General features: G+C 43.2%; 1 protein-coding gene across 1 annotated transcript in view; it reads right to left on the bottom strand.

Moving 5' to 3' along the window:
- The window catches only part of TTLL4 (tubulin tyrosine ligase like 4), a 37,236-nt gene that overhangs the window by 11,858 nt on the left and 7,326 nt on the right, over positions 1-18,052 (bottom strand). Inside the window, 4 exon segments of the mRNA XM_080669411.1 lie at positions 6,598-6,661; positions 7,014-7,123; positions 8,014-9,374; positions 9,376-9,587. Coding sequence (XP_080525537.1) covers positions 6,598-6,661; positions 7,014-7,123; positions 8,014-9,374; positions 9,376-9,489 — 1,649 coding nt within the window. The 5' untranslated portion in view covers positions 9,490-9,587.

Genomic DNA, 18,052 nt, shown 5'->3' with positions numbered 1-18,052 from the left:
CCCCTATTGGCCCAATCACCCCTAACTGCCCTCCCTTGCCAGCCTGGTAGCCCCTAACTGCCCTTCCCTGCCAGCCTGGTTGCCCCCAACGGCCCTCCCCTGCAGGCCTGGTCCCCCCCCAACTGCCCTCGCCTGCAGGCCTGGTCCCCCCCCAACTGCCCTCGCCTGCAGGCCTGGTCACCTGCAACTGCCCTCTCCTGCAGGCCTGGTCCCCCCAACTGTCCTTCCCTGCAGGCCTGGTCACCCCCAACTGCCCTCCCTTGCAGGCCTGGTCACCCTTAACTGACCTCCCCTGCTGGCCCGGTCACCCCTAACTGCCCTCCCCTGTAGGCCTGGTCACCCCCAACTGCCCTCCCTTGCAGGCCCGGTCACCCCTAACTGACCTCCCCTGCTGGCCTGATGGCCCACAACTGCCCTCCCCTGCCAGTCATCTTGTGGTGGCCATCTTGTGTCCACATGGGGGCAGCCATCTTTGACCACATGGGGCAGCCATCTTGTGTGTTGGAGTGATGGTCAATTTGCATATTACCTCTTTATTATATAGGATATGGCAATGTAGATTTGGGAGTCTGGGGCAGTGGGCCATGGGATCCCTATGTTTGTTCAACAATGGCTTGGCCAAGGCTATGTCAAGGGGTCTCAGAACAGTGAATATCTCAACTATCTATCAGGTACAAGGTGACAGACCTAGTCCATTTCTTTAAATAGCACTGAAAATAGAGAGAAGAAATGACTCTCTATACTGAGCTGATAGGATCCACAAATATTACTATTTAAGATTAATTTTTAGTTTATAAACAGCCATTCTATCTGTTATTTTGCAGCATAACAGAAATAGGCACAATATGTAAAACATTAATCTTTTAAACCTTAGAAAATTTTAATGAATTTTAGTGGGTCAAGTTAAATAATAATTCCCAATTAAATAATTCCAATTAACTCAATTCTATTCCTCATTTTAAAAATATTTTATTTCAAAGGCTTTTAATTTACTGAGTATCAGAATTTAAGATTATTGAAAATCAAGAAGAATGAGTTAATTTAAAAACAATGACAAGTGGCCCTAACCGGTTTGGCTCAGTGGATAAAGCGTCGGCCTACGGACTGAAGGGTCCCAGGTTTGATTCTGGTCAGGGCATGTACCTTAGTTGCGGGCACATCCCCAGTAGGAGGTGTGCAGAAGGCAGCTGATTGATGTTTCTCTCTCTCATCGATGTTTCTACCTCTCTATTCTTCTCCCTTCCTCTAGGTAAAAAATCAATAAAATATATTTAAAAAAAAAAACAATGACAAGTGACACTCAGGTAACATTGCATGTCAACTGCAATTTAAAAATATAATTTTTTAAAAAGCAAAGCAAGATGGGAATGTAAAATGGTATAGCCACTCTGGAAAACAATTTTGGAAGTTTCTTAAAAAACTATTTATACCCTAGCTGGTTTGGCTCAGTGGATAGAGCGTTGGCCTATGGACTGAAGGATCCCCCGGGTTCGATTCTGGTCAAGGGCACATGCCCAGGTTGCAGGCTCAATCCCCAGTAGGGGGCATGCAGGAGGCAGCCGATTAGTGATTCTCTCTCATCACTGATGTTTCCATCTCTCTCTCCCTCTCCCTTTCTCTCTAAAATCAATTTTAAAAATACACACACAAGAAGCTCACAGAGTCCCAAGCAAAATGAACCCCAAAAGACCGACGCCAAGGCACATTATAATTAAACTGGCAAACACCAACGACAAAGTAAGAATCTTAAAAGTGGCCAGAGAGAGACAGAAAATTACCTACAAAGGATCCCCCATCAGAACAGCGACTGATTTCTCAACAGAAACTCATCAGGCCAGAGGGAATGGAATGAAATATACAAAGTCATGCAAAGGAAGGGTCTGAATCCAAGAATACTGTACCCAGCAAGGCTATCAATCAAAATTGAAGGTGAAATCAGGAGCTTCACAGGCAAAAAAGGACTAAGGGAATTTATTAGCACCAAACCAGCATGCAAGAAATGCTAAAGGGTCTGCTGTGAAAACAACAACAGAAATAGGAAGTGAAGAAGGAACACAGGGGTAAAGAATAAAAATGGCGACAAATACGCACCTATCAATAATAACTTTAAATGTAAATGGATTAAATGCCCCAATTAAAATACATAGGGTAACCGATTGGATAAAAAAACACGACCCATATATCTGCTGTCTACAAGAAACCCACCTCAGAAAAAAGATGCACACAGACTGAGGGTGAAGGGATGGAAAAAGGTTTTTCAGGCGAATGGAAATGAAAAAAAAGCTGGGGAAGCAATACTTATATCTGACAAATTAGATCTCAAAGTGAAGGCCACTTCATAATACTAAAGGGAGCAATCCAACAAGAAGAAATAACTCTGGTAAACATATACGCACCCAATACAGGACCATCCAAATACATAAAAAAACTCCTGGAGGATATCAAGGGAGAGACTGACAGCAATACAATCATAGTAGGAGACTTTAATACCCCACTATCACCATTGGACAAATCCTCTAAACAAAAAATCAGCAAAGAAACATCAATCCTAAATGACTCACTAGACCAGATGGAATTAATCAACATCTTCAGAACATTTCACCCCAAAGCCACAGAATATACATTATTCTCAAGTGCATATGGGTCATTTTCAAAGATAGACCATATGTTGGGTCATATGCAAAGTCTTTTCAAATTCAAGAAGATAGAAATCATATCAAGCATCTTCTCAGATCACAGTGGCATAAAACTGGAAATCAACTACAATAAAAACAATCCAAAAAATCAAACACATGGAGACTAAACAGCATGCTATTAAACAATGACTAGGTTACCAGAGAGATCAAAGAAGAAATAAAAAACATCATGGCAACAAATGACAATGAAAACACAACAATCCAAAATCTATGGGACACAGTGAAAGCAGTCTTGAGAGGGAAGTTCATAGCTCTACAAGCCTACTGCAAAAAACAAGAAACAATAGTAATAAGTTACCTAACCCTACAACTCAAAGAGTTAGAAAGAGAGCAACAAGAAAAGCGCAGTATAAGCAGAAGGAAGGACATAATAAAGATCAGAGCAGAGATAAACGGCATTGAGACCAAAAAAACAATACAAAAGATCAACAAAACCAAGAGCTGGTTCTTTCAAAAGATAAATAAGACTGATGAACCTCTAAAGAGAGAGGACCCAAATAAACAAAATCAGAAATGAAAGAGGAGAAATAACAACAGACCCTACCGAAATACAAAGGATTGTTAAAAAATACTATGAACAACTCTATTCCAACAAACTGGACAACCTGGAGGAAATGGACATATTCCTAGAAAAATATAACCTTCCAAAACTCAATCAGGAAGAATTTAAACATCTCAATAGGCCAATAACTATGGAAGAAATTGAAGCAGTCATGAAAAAGCCTCCAGCAAACAAAAGCCCAGTGCCAGACGGCTTCACAGGGGAGTTTTACCAAACATTCAAGGAAGAACTAAAACCTATCCTCCTGAGACTATTCCAAAAAATTCAAGAGGAAGGAACACTTCCAAGCTCATTCTATGAAGTCAGCATCACCCTAATACCAAAACCAGATAAAGACAACACAATGAAAGAGAATTACAGGCCAATATCCCTCATGAACATAGATGCCAAAATCCTCAACAAAATTCTAGCAAATTGGATCCAGCAGTATATCAGAAAGATCATACACCATGACCAAGTAGGATTTATCACAGGAATGCAAGGATGGTATAATATCCGCAAATCAATAAACATGATACATCACATAAAAAAATTGAGAGATAAAAATCACATAGTCATATCAATTGATGCAGAAAAAGCATTTGACAAAATCCAACACCCTTTCTTGATAAAAACTCTCAACAAGGTGGGAATAGAAGGATCATACCTCAACATAATAAAAGCCATATATGATAAACCCACAGCTAACATCATACTCAATGGGCAAAAACTAAAACCATTTCCCCTAAGAATAGGAACAAGACAGGGATGCCCACTCTCATCACTCCTGTTCAACATAGTACTGGAAATATTAGCCATTGCGATTAGACAAGAAGAAGAAGTAAAAGGCATCCAAATTGGAAAAGAAGAAGTAAAGCTGTCCTTATTTGCAGATGACATGATATTGTACATAAAAAACCTGAAAGACTCCATCAAAAAACTAATAGACTTAATAAATGAATTTGGCAATGTAGCAGGATACAAAATTAACGCCAAGAAATCTATGGCATTTCTATACACCAATAGTGAACTTACAGAAAGAGAGACTAAAAAAGCAATCCCATTTACCATCGCACCAAAAAAATTAAGATACCTAGGAATAAACTTAACTAAGGAGGTAAAAGACCTATACGGGAAAACTACAGGACACTGAAAAAAGAGATAGAGGAAGACGTAAACAGATGGAAGAACATACCATGTTCATGGATTGGTAGAATCAACATCATTAAAATGTCCATACTACCCAAAGCAATCTATAGATTCAATGCACTCCCCATTAAAATACCAACGGCATATTTCACAGACCTAGAAAGAACTCTCCAAAAATTCATCTGGAATAAAAAAAATAGCTATAGCAATCCTGAGAAAGAAGAACAAAGTAGGTGGGATCTCAATACCAGATTTCAAGCTGTACTACAAAGCCACTGTTTTCAAAACAGCCTGGTACTGGCACAAGAACTGACATATAGACCAATGGAATAGAATAGAGAATCCAGATATCGACCCAAACCACTATGCTCAATTAATATTTGACAAAGGAGGCATGAACATACAATGGAGTCAAGACAGTCTATTCAATAAATGGTGTTGGGAAAATTGGACAGATACATGCAAAAAAATGAAGCTAGACCAACAACTTACACCATACACAAAAATTAACTCAAAATGGATACAGGAGTTAAACATAAGACGGGAAACCATAAAAAATACTAGAGGAATCCACAGGCAGAGAAATCTCAGACATATGCCGAAGCAATTTCTTCACTGATACTGCTCCTAGGGCAATGGAAGCTAAAGAGAAAATAAACAAATGGGACTACATCAAAATAAAAAGCTTTTGCACAGCAAAAGAAACCATCAACAAAACAACAAGAAAGCCCACTATATGGGAGAACATATTTGCAAATGTTATCACTGATAAAGGTTTAATCTCCAACATCTACAGGGAACTTAAACAACTTAATAAACGGAAGATAAATGATCCAATAAAAAAATGGGCAACGGACCTAAATAGAATCTTTTCGAAAGAAGACAGAAGGCCAAGAGACATATGAAAACATGCTCAAAGTCACTAATTATCCGAGAGATGCAAATCAAAACGACAATGCAGTATCATCTTACACCTGTCAGAATGGCAACCATCAACAAATCAACAAACGACAAGTGCTGGCGAGGATGCGGAGAAAAAGGAACCCTTGTGCACTGCTGGTGGGAATGCAGACTGGTGCAGCCACTGTGGAGAACAGTATGGAGTTTCCTCAAAAAACTAAAAATGGAGCTCCCATTTGACCCAGTAATCCCACTTCTAGGATTATATCCCAAGAAACTAGAAACACCAATCAGAAAGGATATATGCACCCCTATGTTCATAGTAGCACAATTCACCATAGCTAAGATTTGGAAATAGCCTAAATGCCCATCAGCAGATGAGTGGATTAGAAAACTATGGTACATCTACACAATGGAATACTATGCTGCTATAAAAAAGAAGGAATTCTTACCATTTGCAGCAGCATGGATAGACCTGGAAAGCATTATGTTAAGTGAAATAAGCCAGGCAATGAAAGAAAAATACCACATGATCTCACTCATTTATGGAAAATAAAGAACATTATAACCTGATGAATAAAAAGATAGATACAGAGGCAGTAAAGCACCAAACAGACTGTGAAATTACAGCGGGAAGGCTGGGCAGTGTTGGGGAGGGAGGGAAATAGATCAACCAAAGGACTTGTATGCATGCATATAAGCACACCAATGGACACAAGACACTAGGGGGGTGGGATGAGGGCATGCGACAGGGGATAGGGGAGGCTGGGGGAAGGTCAATGGGGGGGAAAAAAAAGGAGATATATGTACTAATATATGTAATATTTTAAACAATAAAAAAAAGAGAGAAACAAACAAAAATAAATAAATAAATAAATAAATAAGCCAATCCCTAATGGCTACATCATTCCATTTGTATAACATTCTTGAAATGTCAAAATTATAGAACAAATCAGTGGTTGCCAAGGGTTAAGAGTTGTTGGGAATAGGAGGGAAGTAAGTGTAGCTCTCGAAAACAATAACAGGGGTCCTTACAGTGATGGGAATGTATCTTGACTAATGTTGGTATCTTAGTTATACTACAATATACCATATCTTTGCAAAATGTTACCATAGGGGGAAACTGAGTAATTTTGGGGATCTCTATATATTATTTATTACAACTGCATGAGAATCTATAATTGTCTCAAAATCAAAAGTTTAAAAAGACAGAAAATTTTTGTTAGCTGCCTCTCAAGAGTATTAGACTTAGACTCTCCTAAAGAGACAGAAAATGAGCATCTATCAATGATCTATACAACCAACACTCACCGAGAGATCACTGCTATCGACTCGCTGGAAGAGACAGCACTGAATGAGGAGCACTCTGAGTCTCCTGGCAGGGGGGAAGCAGAGAAGTTCTGAATGGGAAAGGCTGCTACACAAACTCAGGCAGCTCTTCCTTGGATATCCTGGCTCAGCCTTCTTGCAGAGCCATGAGCATCACTCTGCTGCCTTGTACTGCCTTCCTTGAGCTCAACAGCAGCAGGGAGAAGGCAAGACTGGTGGGACAGCAGGACTAGAGAACAAAGTCCCTCAAAAGCCACTACCCACCACCCTTGGATCCCCAAGGCGAATGAGTGATGCAGGTGACAAAGTGGGTCTAAGACCTGGTACACAATTGTTAGCCCCCTTCCCTAGCGGTAATGACCAATTCCCAGTTGGAGGTGAGAGGGTCCCCTACTCACCCTCCTCCACTTCATTCCCATCATTGCTGCAGCAGTCTTCCAAACCATCTACCAGCTCTTCTTCTAGATCTTCAGCCTCAACCTGGTCTGGCTGGAGGTCAGTAGCTGAACTATAAGAAAGAACCATAGCCCAAGCCCAGCCAATTCCATAACAGAGGTCACAGTTAAGATTCTCATTCCTTCATCATCTTCCAGTGTTTGTCTCTTCCCTGGTCACCAATCTGCTATCTCTTGCTTGAATCTCATAGTTTATTTCCCTTGCTCTCAGAGCTTAGGTCTAGCCATAGTTCCTCAACCCTACACCCCCTATTCTGCAGAGGCACTATGTCTTCCAATTTCTTTGAAGTCCCTCCGAGCATATAAGTCCAAAACTCTGCATTCAAAACACCACCAATGAATGTCTGGTCATTGGCTTCAAAGTCCCTAGACCACTCTCTGGGAACTTAGAACAAGAAAAGCCTTGGTGAATCAAATTAGTAACAAGGAGCTAAGAGAAGAAACCAAGTACATGTATGCCCTAACTCTGAAATGGCTGTCATTCCAAGAATGATTGAGAACCTGATCTGGTTTGGAATTAAGTAGAAAAATCACAGGCCCCAACTCGTGTGTTTGGAATTTTTATTTCTCCCTGGTTATAACCTAAAGCAGGGGTCAGCAAACTCTTCCTCTAAAGGACCAGACAGTAAATATTTTCAGTTTTGTGATCCAATCAGTCTGTCACAACTACTCAACCCTACCATAGCAACAGGAAAGCAGCCATATAGTACAGTAGTAAATGAATGGTCGAGGCTGCATTTCAATAAAATTTTACAAAAGCAGACAGTGGGCGGGATTTGGCTTGGAAGCTGTAGCTTGCAGACCTTTGCCCTAAAGTGAAAAACCATAACTCTAGAGCAGCTAAAAATTAAAACCAACCTTCAGAGACACAAGGCCAGTGTCAGCGAGTTTGGGTATATACAGTCTATTGCTTTAAATAAACCAAAAACTTCCTCCAACTTACCCAATATCTTTAACAGGTGAGTCCAGCTCCCTGGCTTCTACAGGCTCCTCCTTCCCAAGCTGGTCCAAATGGATAGAAGAGAGGTGGTTGGCCACATCTGCTAAGTCACAGGGCTGAGGGGGAGAAGGCAGCACTGGCATCTTATCTTCTCCTGGTGGTGGGGAGTCGACCGCAGACCCACAGACAGGGCTATGGCTAAGCCCACTGGTGTGTGAGGCAAGGAGGTGAATGCTGATGCGTTTGGTACAAAAGACTGTATTGTCCAACTCCAAGGTGTCTGAGGCTCCAGGGAGGATCCTATTGTCTGCCGGGGCACCCTCCTGGGGGACCTGCTGGCCTACCACAGGAGATTTCCACCGCCTGTTCCTGTTGAGGAGATCCCATTGCAAGCTTGGGTTCACAAAACAAGACTGTCCAAACTGGGAGCCTTGCCTTGGCTTCTCAAAGCCTCTTGCAGTCAACTGCCTCACAGCCTCAGTGAACGGAGCCTCCTTGGTCAGAGCCTGGGAAACAGGGTCGCCATTCAGGCCACAAGGATGTGGCTTTATCCTCATGACTAAGTTACTGTGGTTGTACTGGGGGGAGGCAACACTGGTGGTGGAAGTGTCTAAGGAGCTAGGGGTAGACAGGGTGCTATGGGCAAGGGCACCATGTACAACAATGCCATTGCTCTTGGGTACCTTGTGTTCAATAGGCTGGAATGCACAGTCTCCAGTGCCCCCTGAATGATGCCAGGACACAAGTTGGATTTTGGGTGAGGATAATGGCTTCAGGCCCTCTGTGGCCTGTGATAAAGGCACTTTAGTGCTATTTGGCGGCGTGAAGGAGTTATTCAGCATGGGCTTGTAGGAGGGTGAAGAAGAGGAGAGTGGAGATGGGATCTTCCCTGAGATGGCAGAGGCCAGCCTCTTCCCTGAAGGGTTTTCCCCAGCTGCTCCCAGTGTGAGGTATGGATCTATAGATGAGGATGTCACGGGCTGGGCCATGGGGGAGACCGTGGAAGAAGTGGCCTGATTGGCAGTGAGTCTGACAAGGAGGCTCTTTTGGGGGACAGAAAAAGGTCTTTTTTCTGACGGGCTTGAACGTAAGCAGAAAGACTCCAGCTGCTGGTATGTTTTGTGTCTATGGTTGAAGCGGCGGTACAGCAGGGTACTGCTAAACAAGTCCGGGACAGAAGGCAGGTAACAGGTGTTGCTGTGGCCTGCAAGGGCAGCTGTGGTCCCAGAGCTACATGAAATGCTGGGACAAAAGAAATATGCTGGCTGGGTTGGGAAACCCAAGAGGTGTAGGTCCAATCCTGCTGAAAGGGTGCCCACGTGCTTCTCCAGCTTCCAGATTGTCTTCGCCTGCTGATGAACCTGAAGACCAGACTTTGCCCTCAGAGGATTTCTCAGATGGCACTTTGCCAGAGGGACCACTCTGTGTGAAGCTATTTCCCTGGCCAATGCTGTAGTGTTCAGTTCCTGCTGAGGCCATGAGGGGCCCACCTCATGGCAACATGGCCTCATGGCCTGGCTCAAATAAGGTGCCACACATCTCCAGTAACAACAGCTGCATTCTTGAAGTCTGTCAGCCTGAAGGGGAGAGAAACAATTGGGAATGTTACATCCCAAGAAGACAAATACAATGCTACAGTGGTCCTTGGGTAAACAAGAGTCCCACTTCAGTATTTCTTGGGTGATCAGTCTTGGTCGTCATTTGGGGCCATGAGAGAAGAACACTAGATTCCTAGAGTGTTTTCAAGTGGTCTTCCTGCTGCCCTCATGTGATCAAGCCTGGCTACAGGTTTGGGACTGATAAAGTCCCAAGGACTGTGACCCTAAGGCTCTGCCATTGAGAGTCTGCTCACATGCTTACTCAGAGAGTGCTATCCTCTCTCTCAAAAAAACATCTTTCTGTCTCACCATTCACAACTTTACCTGAGTGGTTTCCTTCCTTCTTTCCCTCCTCTAACACCAGTGTGGCTAGGAATAAGGCAATTATGGGAGTGGCATAGAAACCAGCCAATATCTTCCTCCTCACCAACCAATTCTGAAAGGTCAAAGATCATTCAAAAAACATATTTTACATCTATTGTTCCCTGACCAACTCTAAGCAACCCCTGGTGTGGTCTGCTTTTCATGGGTAAGTGTGACAAGTTCAGATATGGGCAAAGGATTCCCCTTGCTGACCTCTGGAGTTCATTCTGGAGTTTAGACAGAAATTTCATCTCTTCAACAGTCTTGCCAACTGTACAGACTTAAATTCCATCCCATGTGTTGACGGGAAATAGAAGAAACAAAGTAGATAACAATACTTTTTTAAATATATATATTTTACTGATTTCAGAGAGGAAGGGGGAGAGAGATAGAAATATCAATGATGAGAATCATGGATTGGCTGCCTCCTGCATGCCCCCTACTGGGGATCGATCCTGCAACCTGGGCATGTTGCTCTTGACCGGAATCAAACATAGGACCCTTCAGTCCACAGGCCAACACTTTATCCACCGAGCCAAACTGGCTAGGGCTAGATATCATTATTTTTTTACTTAAAATGACTTTATATCCAGCAGCTACAGGGGGACAGGAGAGTTTAGAGAGTAAAACACAGAGGCAAAAACAGGACAGAAGCTTTCTTTACTCCATATCCTGGGTTTCAGTTTGGGTTGATCTTTCAAAAACAACCAACCACTTATTACTTTTGAAGTTTTCCAAGAGTCTCCCGGGCACTGCCACTACTCACAGCCATGCTGCATCAGCAGCTACCACCCCTTGGTAACTCACATTAAGCAGAGCTCTGCCGAATAGCAAATCCATTCAATGCTAAAACAACACAGCTGGAATGTTTGGGGAAAAGACAAGGGAGAAAGTACCATAACCCCCACTACCTAGTGGTGAGATCAAATTAGAAAATTCACATAAAGCACAGTATGTAGTCCACGCTAAACGTTCAAGGGCTGGTGGTTATCACACTCATTATTACTATCACCAAATGATCTGACCTCGGAAAACACATGGAGCAGGCAATAATTATTCCCCACAGAATTTCAGCGTATAGTACAATACTCTTTTTTTTCTAATTTGTATTTTTATTGGTTTTAGAGAGAGAAAAGGGAAGGAGAGAAAGAAACATAGATGAGAGAGAGAAACATCAATTGGCTGCCTTCCGCATGCACCCTGACAGGGGATTGAATCCCAAACATGGGCATGGGCCCCAACCAGGAAATCAACTGGCAACCTGTCGGTGCACGGGACCATGCTCAACCAACTGAGCCACAGTGGCCAGGGCCAAGTAATACTCTTTTTTATAAAACGACACAACTGTCTTGCCATTTGGGAACTTTTGTGATACTTGTTATATTACCAGTAACTAGATTTTCAGCTGCAGTTGTAGTTTGGTGCTAAAAAGCAACTGAAAAGTGGGAAATAGGATAATTATATTGTCTCTAAATACCTCTCCACCAGATATTTGTTAATCACCAAGGGACACACCATGACTTTACAGCAGAGAAACCTGGCAGACCCTACCTTAATCAAGTGGTCAAAATTATCATCATCAGAAATAGAACAAATTGACATTAAGTACCTCATGATATGATGCACTGAGAACATATCATTGCTTCTCTGATTTCCTGCCAAAAATGCATATAATTGAAGGCATGAGAAAAATCAGACAAGGCCAAATTGAAGGTCATTCTACAGAATAACTGGTCTGTACTCTTCAAATGTGTCAAGCTCATTAAAAAACAAGAAAGGCTAAGGAACTATTCAGATTAAAGGAGACTAAAAAGACATGACAACCACCCTGGCCGGTGTGGGAGGGTCGTCCTGTGAACTGAAGGGTCTCAGGTTCGATTCCTGGTCAGGGTACATACCCAGATTGCAGGTTTGATCTGTAGTCCGGGGTGCATGCAGGAGGCAGCCTATCGATGTTTCTCTCTCACATAGCTATTTCTCTCTCTCTCAAAAAAAAACACACAAAACAAACACACACACACACACACACACAAAAAAAACCCCCACATATCCTCAGGTGGGCACTAAAACAAACTAACAAAAAAACCAACCATGACAACTAAATACATGTAACCTGAAACAGATAAAGGACACTAACAAAACAACTGATAATATTTGAATATGGTAGATCTGATAAAAGCAGTATAGCATACCAGTGCCCCAGTGCACAGATTTGTGCACATTGAAAAGAAATTAATTAGAAGGTGGCCCGCGGGGCTGGACTGGGCAAGATGGGCTGGAGAGGCCCTGGAGCCAACCTCCCACGGTCCCACCCCAGCCAGCTGCACCTGGGGCAGCACCGCGGCTCGAAGGGCGTCTGAGGAGTGAGTGGGGTCCCTCTGGCAGGTGGGGGTCCCTTGGCCTGGCCTGTGGGGATGTGGCCGAAACCGGCTCTCCGACATCCCTCCAGGGTCCCAGATTGCGAGAGGGCAGTTCTCGGGTGACGCACCCCAGAATTGGGCTCCCTCCTCTCTGGTTCTGGGATGTGTCGCCCAAGAAATGCCGCTACCAAGTGACCGCAGCTCGGCAGCTCCTGCATTGAGCGTCTTCCCCCTGGTGGTCAGTGCTCATCATACCTAACAGACAATCAGACGTTTGCTTAGGCTTTTATATATATATATAGACTAGAGGCCCAGTGCATGAAATTCTTGCACGGTGGGGGGGGGGGGGTACCTCAGCCTGGCCTGTGCCCTCTCGCAGTCCGGGACGCCTCAGGGGATGTCCGACTGCCAGCTTAGGTAAGGTGCCACACATCCTGAGATGGCAGAGGCTAGCCTTTTTATTATACAGGATTCTCCAGACAGTGGCCACGGTGGTCTTGATAAAAAGTAGCTTAAAGCCATTGGATGGCTCCAAGGCCTATGTAATCTGACTCTTGACTCTCCCTCTGACCTTATCAGCCACTTTTCTCCCTCACCAGGCAAGTTCCAGTACCCCTCACTCCTTACCGCCTGCCTGCTTGCTGCTCCTTACTGCTCAGCTCACTGTTCCTTAGTGGTACCGCAGAGGCGGGAGAGGCTCCCACCATCACCACTGCACTTGCCAGCCGTGAGCCCAGCTTCTGGCTGAGCGGCGCTCCCCCTGTGGGAGCGCACTGACCACCAGGGGGCAGCTCCTGGGTTGAACATCTGCCCCCTGGTGGTCAGTGCGCATAACAGCAACCAGTTGTTCTGGCAGTCATTCTGCAGTTTGGTCAATTTGCATATTAGGGTTTTATTATATAGGATGGTATTACACCAATGTTAATTTCCTGATTTTGATCATCATACTGTGGCAATGTAAGAGAATATCATTGTTTTAGGAAATATTTAGGAGCTGTCTAGGAAATATTCTGATGTAAAGGGGCATCATGTCTGGAAATTACTCTCAAACATTAAAAAAAAGTTCACAGTTCACATAAGAATGAATAATAAAGCAAGTGTGGAAAATATTAACATTTGATAACTCTGGGTAAAAGTAAATAGGGATTCTTTGTACTATTTATAACTTTTTGCAGGTCTGAAATAATTTCAAAATAAAAGAAGTTAAAAAAGAAAAAATCTACTTCAACTTTTCTTTGAAATTAGACTGGCAAGAATGGATTTTACCAGTGAATGACTCAAGCCAATATAATAAAATTCTCTCCTGGTTCCATTACCTGAAGCAGGCTTGACTGGGCGATCCACCTGAACTGAGGTCACATGCCTGATGAAGGGCCTCACTAAAACACAAGTCTTTTCAATGTAGCCACTGGAGGTGGTCACCTTAGCATGAACTAGCCACCCAGCACAATCCACTCTAATCTGCCGGTGAATTTGTAAACTATGGCGTAAGGGGAGTTTAAGGAGGAAGGCACACCTGGCAGATGAAGTTTAATAGCACTTTCTCTGGGGCCCATCAACACACAGTGTCGGGGGAGTCTCCAATTTTTAGAAAAGAAGTGCTGTTTAAACCTGATTCTATGTGAAAACCTCACTACCCAACAAAACACAAGTCCTGTCTTGCCTTCAACTGAGAGAGCAGCTGCTGTCAGCACCAACCTGAAAAACAGGAACCTAGATGCTAAAATAAGGACTTTAGGGCTAGAGTCAAGAAAACAAGGGGACAGTGTGGGAAGCTCTAAGTTCTCTATGACTGCTGTTATTCAAGGAAAGAACACATTATCTTTTAATCTTCTTGAAATTAGATGGGAATGTCAGATTTTAGTAAAAAGTCATGCTAAGGGAAGTGGGGGGAGGACTGAAAAAATAGGAATGATCAATCATATTCCTCATGTAACATTTTAGGGTCAATTAATCTTTTGGAGTCAGAGACAAGAAATAAGCTGTAATTGCACAAAGAAGCGTTCAATAAAAAAAAAATATATCCAGGCAGAATGGCCTAAGTCCCTGAGACAGGTGTTTATGCAACACATAAACTCCCAACATGCCCTGTGGTAATGACTTCACCCTAATCTCAGGAGATCTTCACTTGCACTCATTCAATCATCAAATCCTTCCAGCTTCAAATATATGTCCTTGATCCATCTATTCTTCTTCATGTCCAGTTATTACTTTAATCCAAATTACTATAATCTCTCATCTGCTGGTTTCCCTACTTCTATTCTTGCCACTTCTTATAATCTACTAGAGGCCCAGTGCACAAAATTCATGCATAGGTGCGGTCCCTAGGCCTGGCCAGTGACTGAAGCATGAGCGTCTGGCATGGAAGGGCAGGTCCCAGCTGACCTCTGGGCCCTAGGCAGCACCCAGGCCCCCGGACCCCTGCTTGCCCCCCTCTGCCTGAATCATCAGGCCCCTGCCCGGCTCCCTCAGCACCTGGGAGCTGAGCGGCGGCCCCACTCCCCACCACCGCCACTGGTCGCCATCTGCAGGGTGGTCGGGGAGGCGATCGGACCCCACTCGCACCCGCCTTGGCCTGGCACTGCCTGCTCACCTGTTCCACATCCCGCTGCAGTCCCACTCTCGTCGGGGCCCATCAGGGCTGGCAGTGCTTCCACTGCCACCCACTGTCAGAGCCATGTTCTGTGCCGCCCCCTGGTGGTCAGCACACGTCACAGCAAGCGGTTGAACTCCCGGTGGAGGGGACAATTTGCATATTAGGCTTTTATTATACAGGATTCTCCAGACAGTGGCCATGGTGCTCTTGATAAAAAGTAGCTTAAAGCCATTGGATGGCTCCAAGGCCTATGTAATCTGACTCCTGACTCTCCCTCTGACCTTATCAGCCACTTTTCCCCCTCACCAGGCAAGTTCCTAGGGTCTTTGTTGTTTCCTCTACAACACTGCTACACCCCTAATTATTCCCTATCACATTACCTTGTTCTCGTCTGTTTCATTTTTCCATTATCTAAAATTATTATATATTAACACTACCCTATAACTGCTTAAAGAAACAATGGAAGGATAAACAGAAACTGATGTTTTAAAAACAGGTTACTAATGGGGTATGAGACTTCTCTATGTATACCTTGTGCTATCATTTTAAGTTCTGAGCTATATAAATGAATCACCTAGTCAAAAACCTTATTAATTATATTTTAAAATGAAAACTTTAATTATTTAGACATTCCTTTGCTATTTGTCTTCTTCTCTTTCACAATGAATGCTCTATGAGAACTGGGACTTTGTTCGCACAGCATAGGCCCAGCCCTAAAAATGTAATCAGGGTTCTTTAAATATTTGCTGAATAAACAAATGTGTCTACAATAGGTATGACCAGCAAAGTCACAAGATGGAACTCTTCAGATTAAACAGGTATGTGGCTCCTCTCCTACCATATCTCCTTGTTGCTCCTTTATTCACTGTTCTTGGGATCTGCAGTTTCTTTTTCCTCCTCCAACTCTGCCACAGCCACCCCCAACACCTTCAATAATAGCTATTCCTCCTGCTGAGGCTCCCTCCAAAATTTTTCAGTGTCTCTCTTTTATCCTCTCCCACATCAAACCAATCTGCTCCCACAATTTCAACTATTATCTTCAGGAAAACAGTCACTTTTCAGACCTGACCTCTCTCAAGCTTCATGTTCTCATCATCAGCTATCTACTCCACCTTCTCCACGTCCATGTCCAACCATTTCAACCCAGCTTGTCAAATTAGCTCTGTACCTTGACTTATCTAATTTCTTTCAGTGGAACCTTCTTTCTCTCAGTCACCTAAGAGAACAACTTAAGTCACTTCTGCCTTCTTCCTCTGCCAAACCAGACACAAAACTTAGGAGATTCTTTCTTCATAACATGCTTCCCCTTTCATTTCCACCACCACCCACCACCTGGACTATTACAACAGCATATAGACTGAACTGAAATCTGTTATCTCTAGGGTCTGCCCTTTTAACTCCATCCTATGCTGGTCTTAACACTCAACTCCTAGAATAAACCTTCCAAAGCTGTCTGCAGGCCTTTACTAAGCCTCTTCCTTTTGAATCTTTATATTTTACTCACCGTTTTTTTACAGGCCCAGCTCAAGCCCCTCTCTCCTTGAATATCTGTGTATTTATTCCTCTAATTTGACACTTTGCAAAGGCTATCTTTTACCACTGTTTGTTCTCTTTTCATATATATAGATATGCCTCATAAACTCCATGAAGGTTTTTTAGGGAAGCCCTGTGTATCTCTAACAGACAAATGCAGAACTAATTTGCTAGAAGGGGAAGATCACTGCCCTAGCTTGGCTTCCTCCTCAGCAATGCTGCCCAACTCTCCTCTCACAACTTCATGGAGGTACTAAGACTTCCTAAAACAAAGTCTAAAAAACAATTCACTTGGGAGTGATGGATATGCTCCATGTCAATTATACTTCCACAAAGCTGTTACAAGTTTGACTAAAGGGACAAGAAAGGAGGGTAAAGAACTACAGAGCATTCTAAAGATGAATAAAATGGCCTCAAACATCCCTTTCTTTGTATTTGCACGGCTGGCTCAGCCCAATCCGTAACCTCTCAGCCCTCCACAAAGTGCAGGACTGTCACAGTAGAATCCTGACAGACTTCCTTGGCTTCAGCCTCTCCCCCTCTAAAGTATCCAGTCTCAGGAATCTCAACATCCTGCTTTGTCATCTTTATACAGCATTCAGAAACTGCCTATCTCTTTCTGTCTTCCATTCTTTGTGGGGTAATTCTGCCTCAAAGTTTCTCTTTAAGTAAGAGTGAATGATGAGCAGCCTAGGCATAAAAAAATCTATGGTTGCTGTCTCAGATCACCAAGTCTCCAGCGACCAGGCCCAGACCAACTTGGACAAGGTATCTATTTCTACAGAAAGCAATTATTCATTACCTACTGATTGAATCACTCTCCTCTATTACAGGAGGGTGTGTGACTCTTGGATCTGCAGTTTCCTTTTCCTCCTCCATCTAAGTGTTTCCCTCGGTCAATAGGGGAACTCAGGACATCAGAAATGGTTCCGAGTCTATAATTCAAAAGATCTCTGATGAGATTACTTTAATTGCTCAGTAGTTATGCTACAAGATAGAATTGACTTATGCAGAACCAGATAAAATGGGAGGAGTATAAGAACCAGACTCATTTTATCTTATGAGATAAATCCCCAAGCTATGTCTCCCTAAAGAAAGTTTGAGGAACAATGAACTACTATTACTATTATTATTATTATATTATTATTATTATTATTATTTTTAGCAATGAACTTCTTAAAGGAAGGCCACTATCCCAGCCCTAATGAGAAGGGAAGGTCAGTACCATAAGTTGAGATAGGTAGCTCTGCAGAACACAGTTCAGCACTGCAAAAGGAGTTGGCAAAACTGAGGAAAGACCCTGGTTAGGTAGCTCAGCTGGTTAGAGTGTTGTCCCTGAGATGCCAAGGTTGTGGGTTCAATCACCAGTCAGGGCACATACAAGAATCAACCAATGAGTACATGAATGGGTGGAACAACAAATCTATGTTTCTATCTTTCTCTCTCTCAAAAAACAAAACAAAACAAAACAAAAACAAACACACACCTGAGGGCTCACAGCAGCTAGAACTAAGGGAGTAAATCTACAAATTACTGAAAATTACACAGTTGAAGGCTAAACATAATTAGACTTGCTCCCCTGAAACCTTGAC

The sequence above is a fragment of the Plecotus auritus genome (assembly GCF_963455305.1).
Source record: "Plecotus auritus genome assembly, chromosome: 5".
NCBI lineage: Eukaryota > Metazoa > Chordata > Mammalia > Chiroptera > Vespertilionidae > Plecotus > Plecotus auritus.
This window is presented reverse-complemented; position numbering and strand designations above follow the sequence as displayed.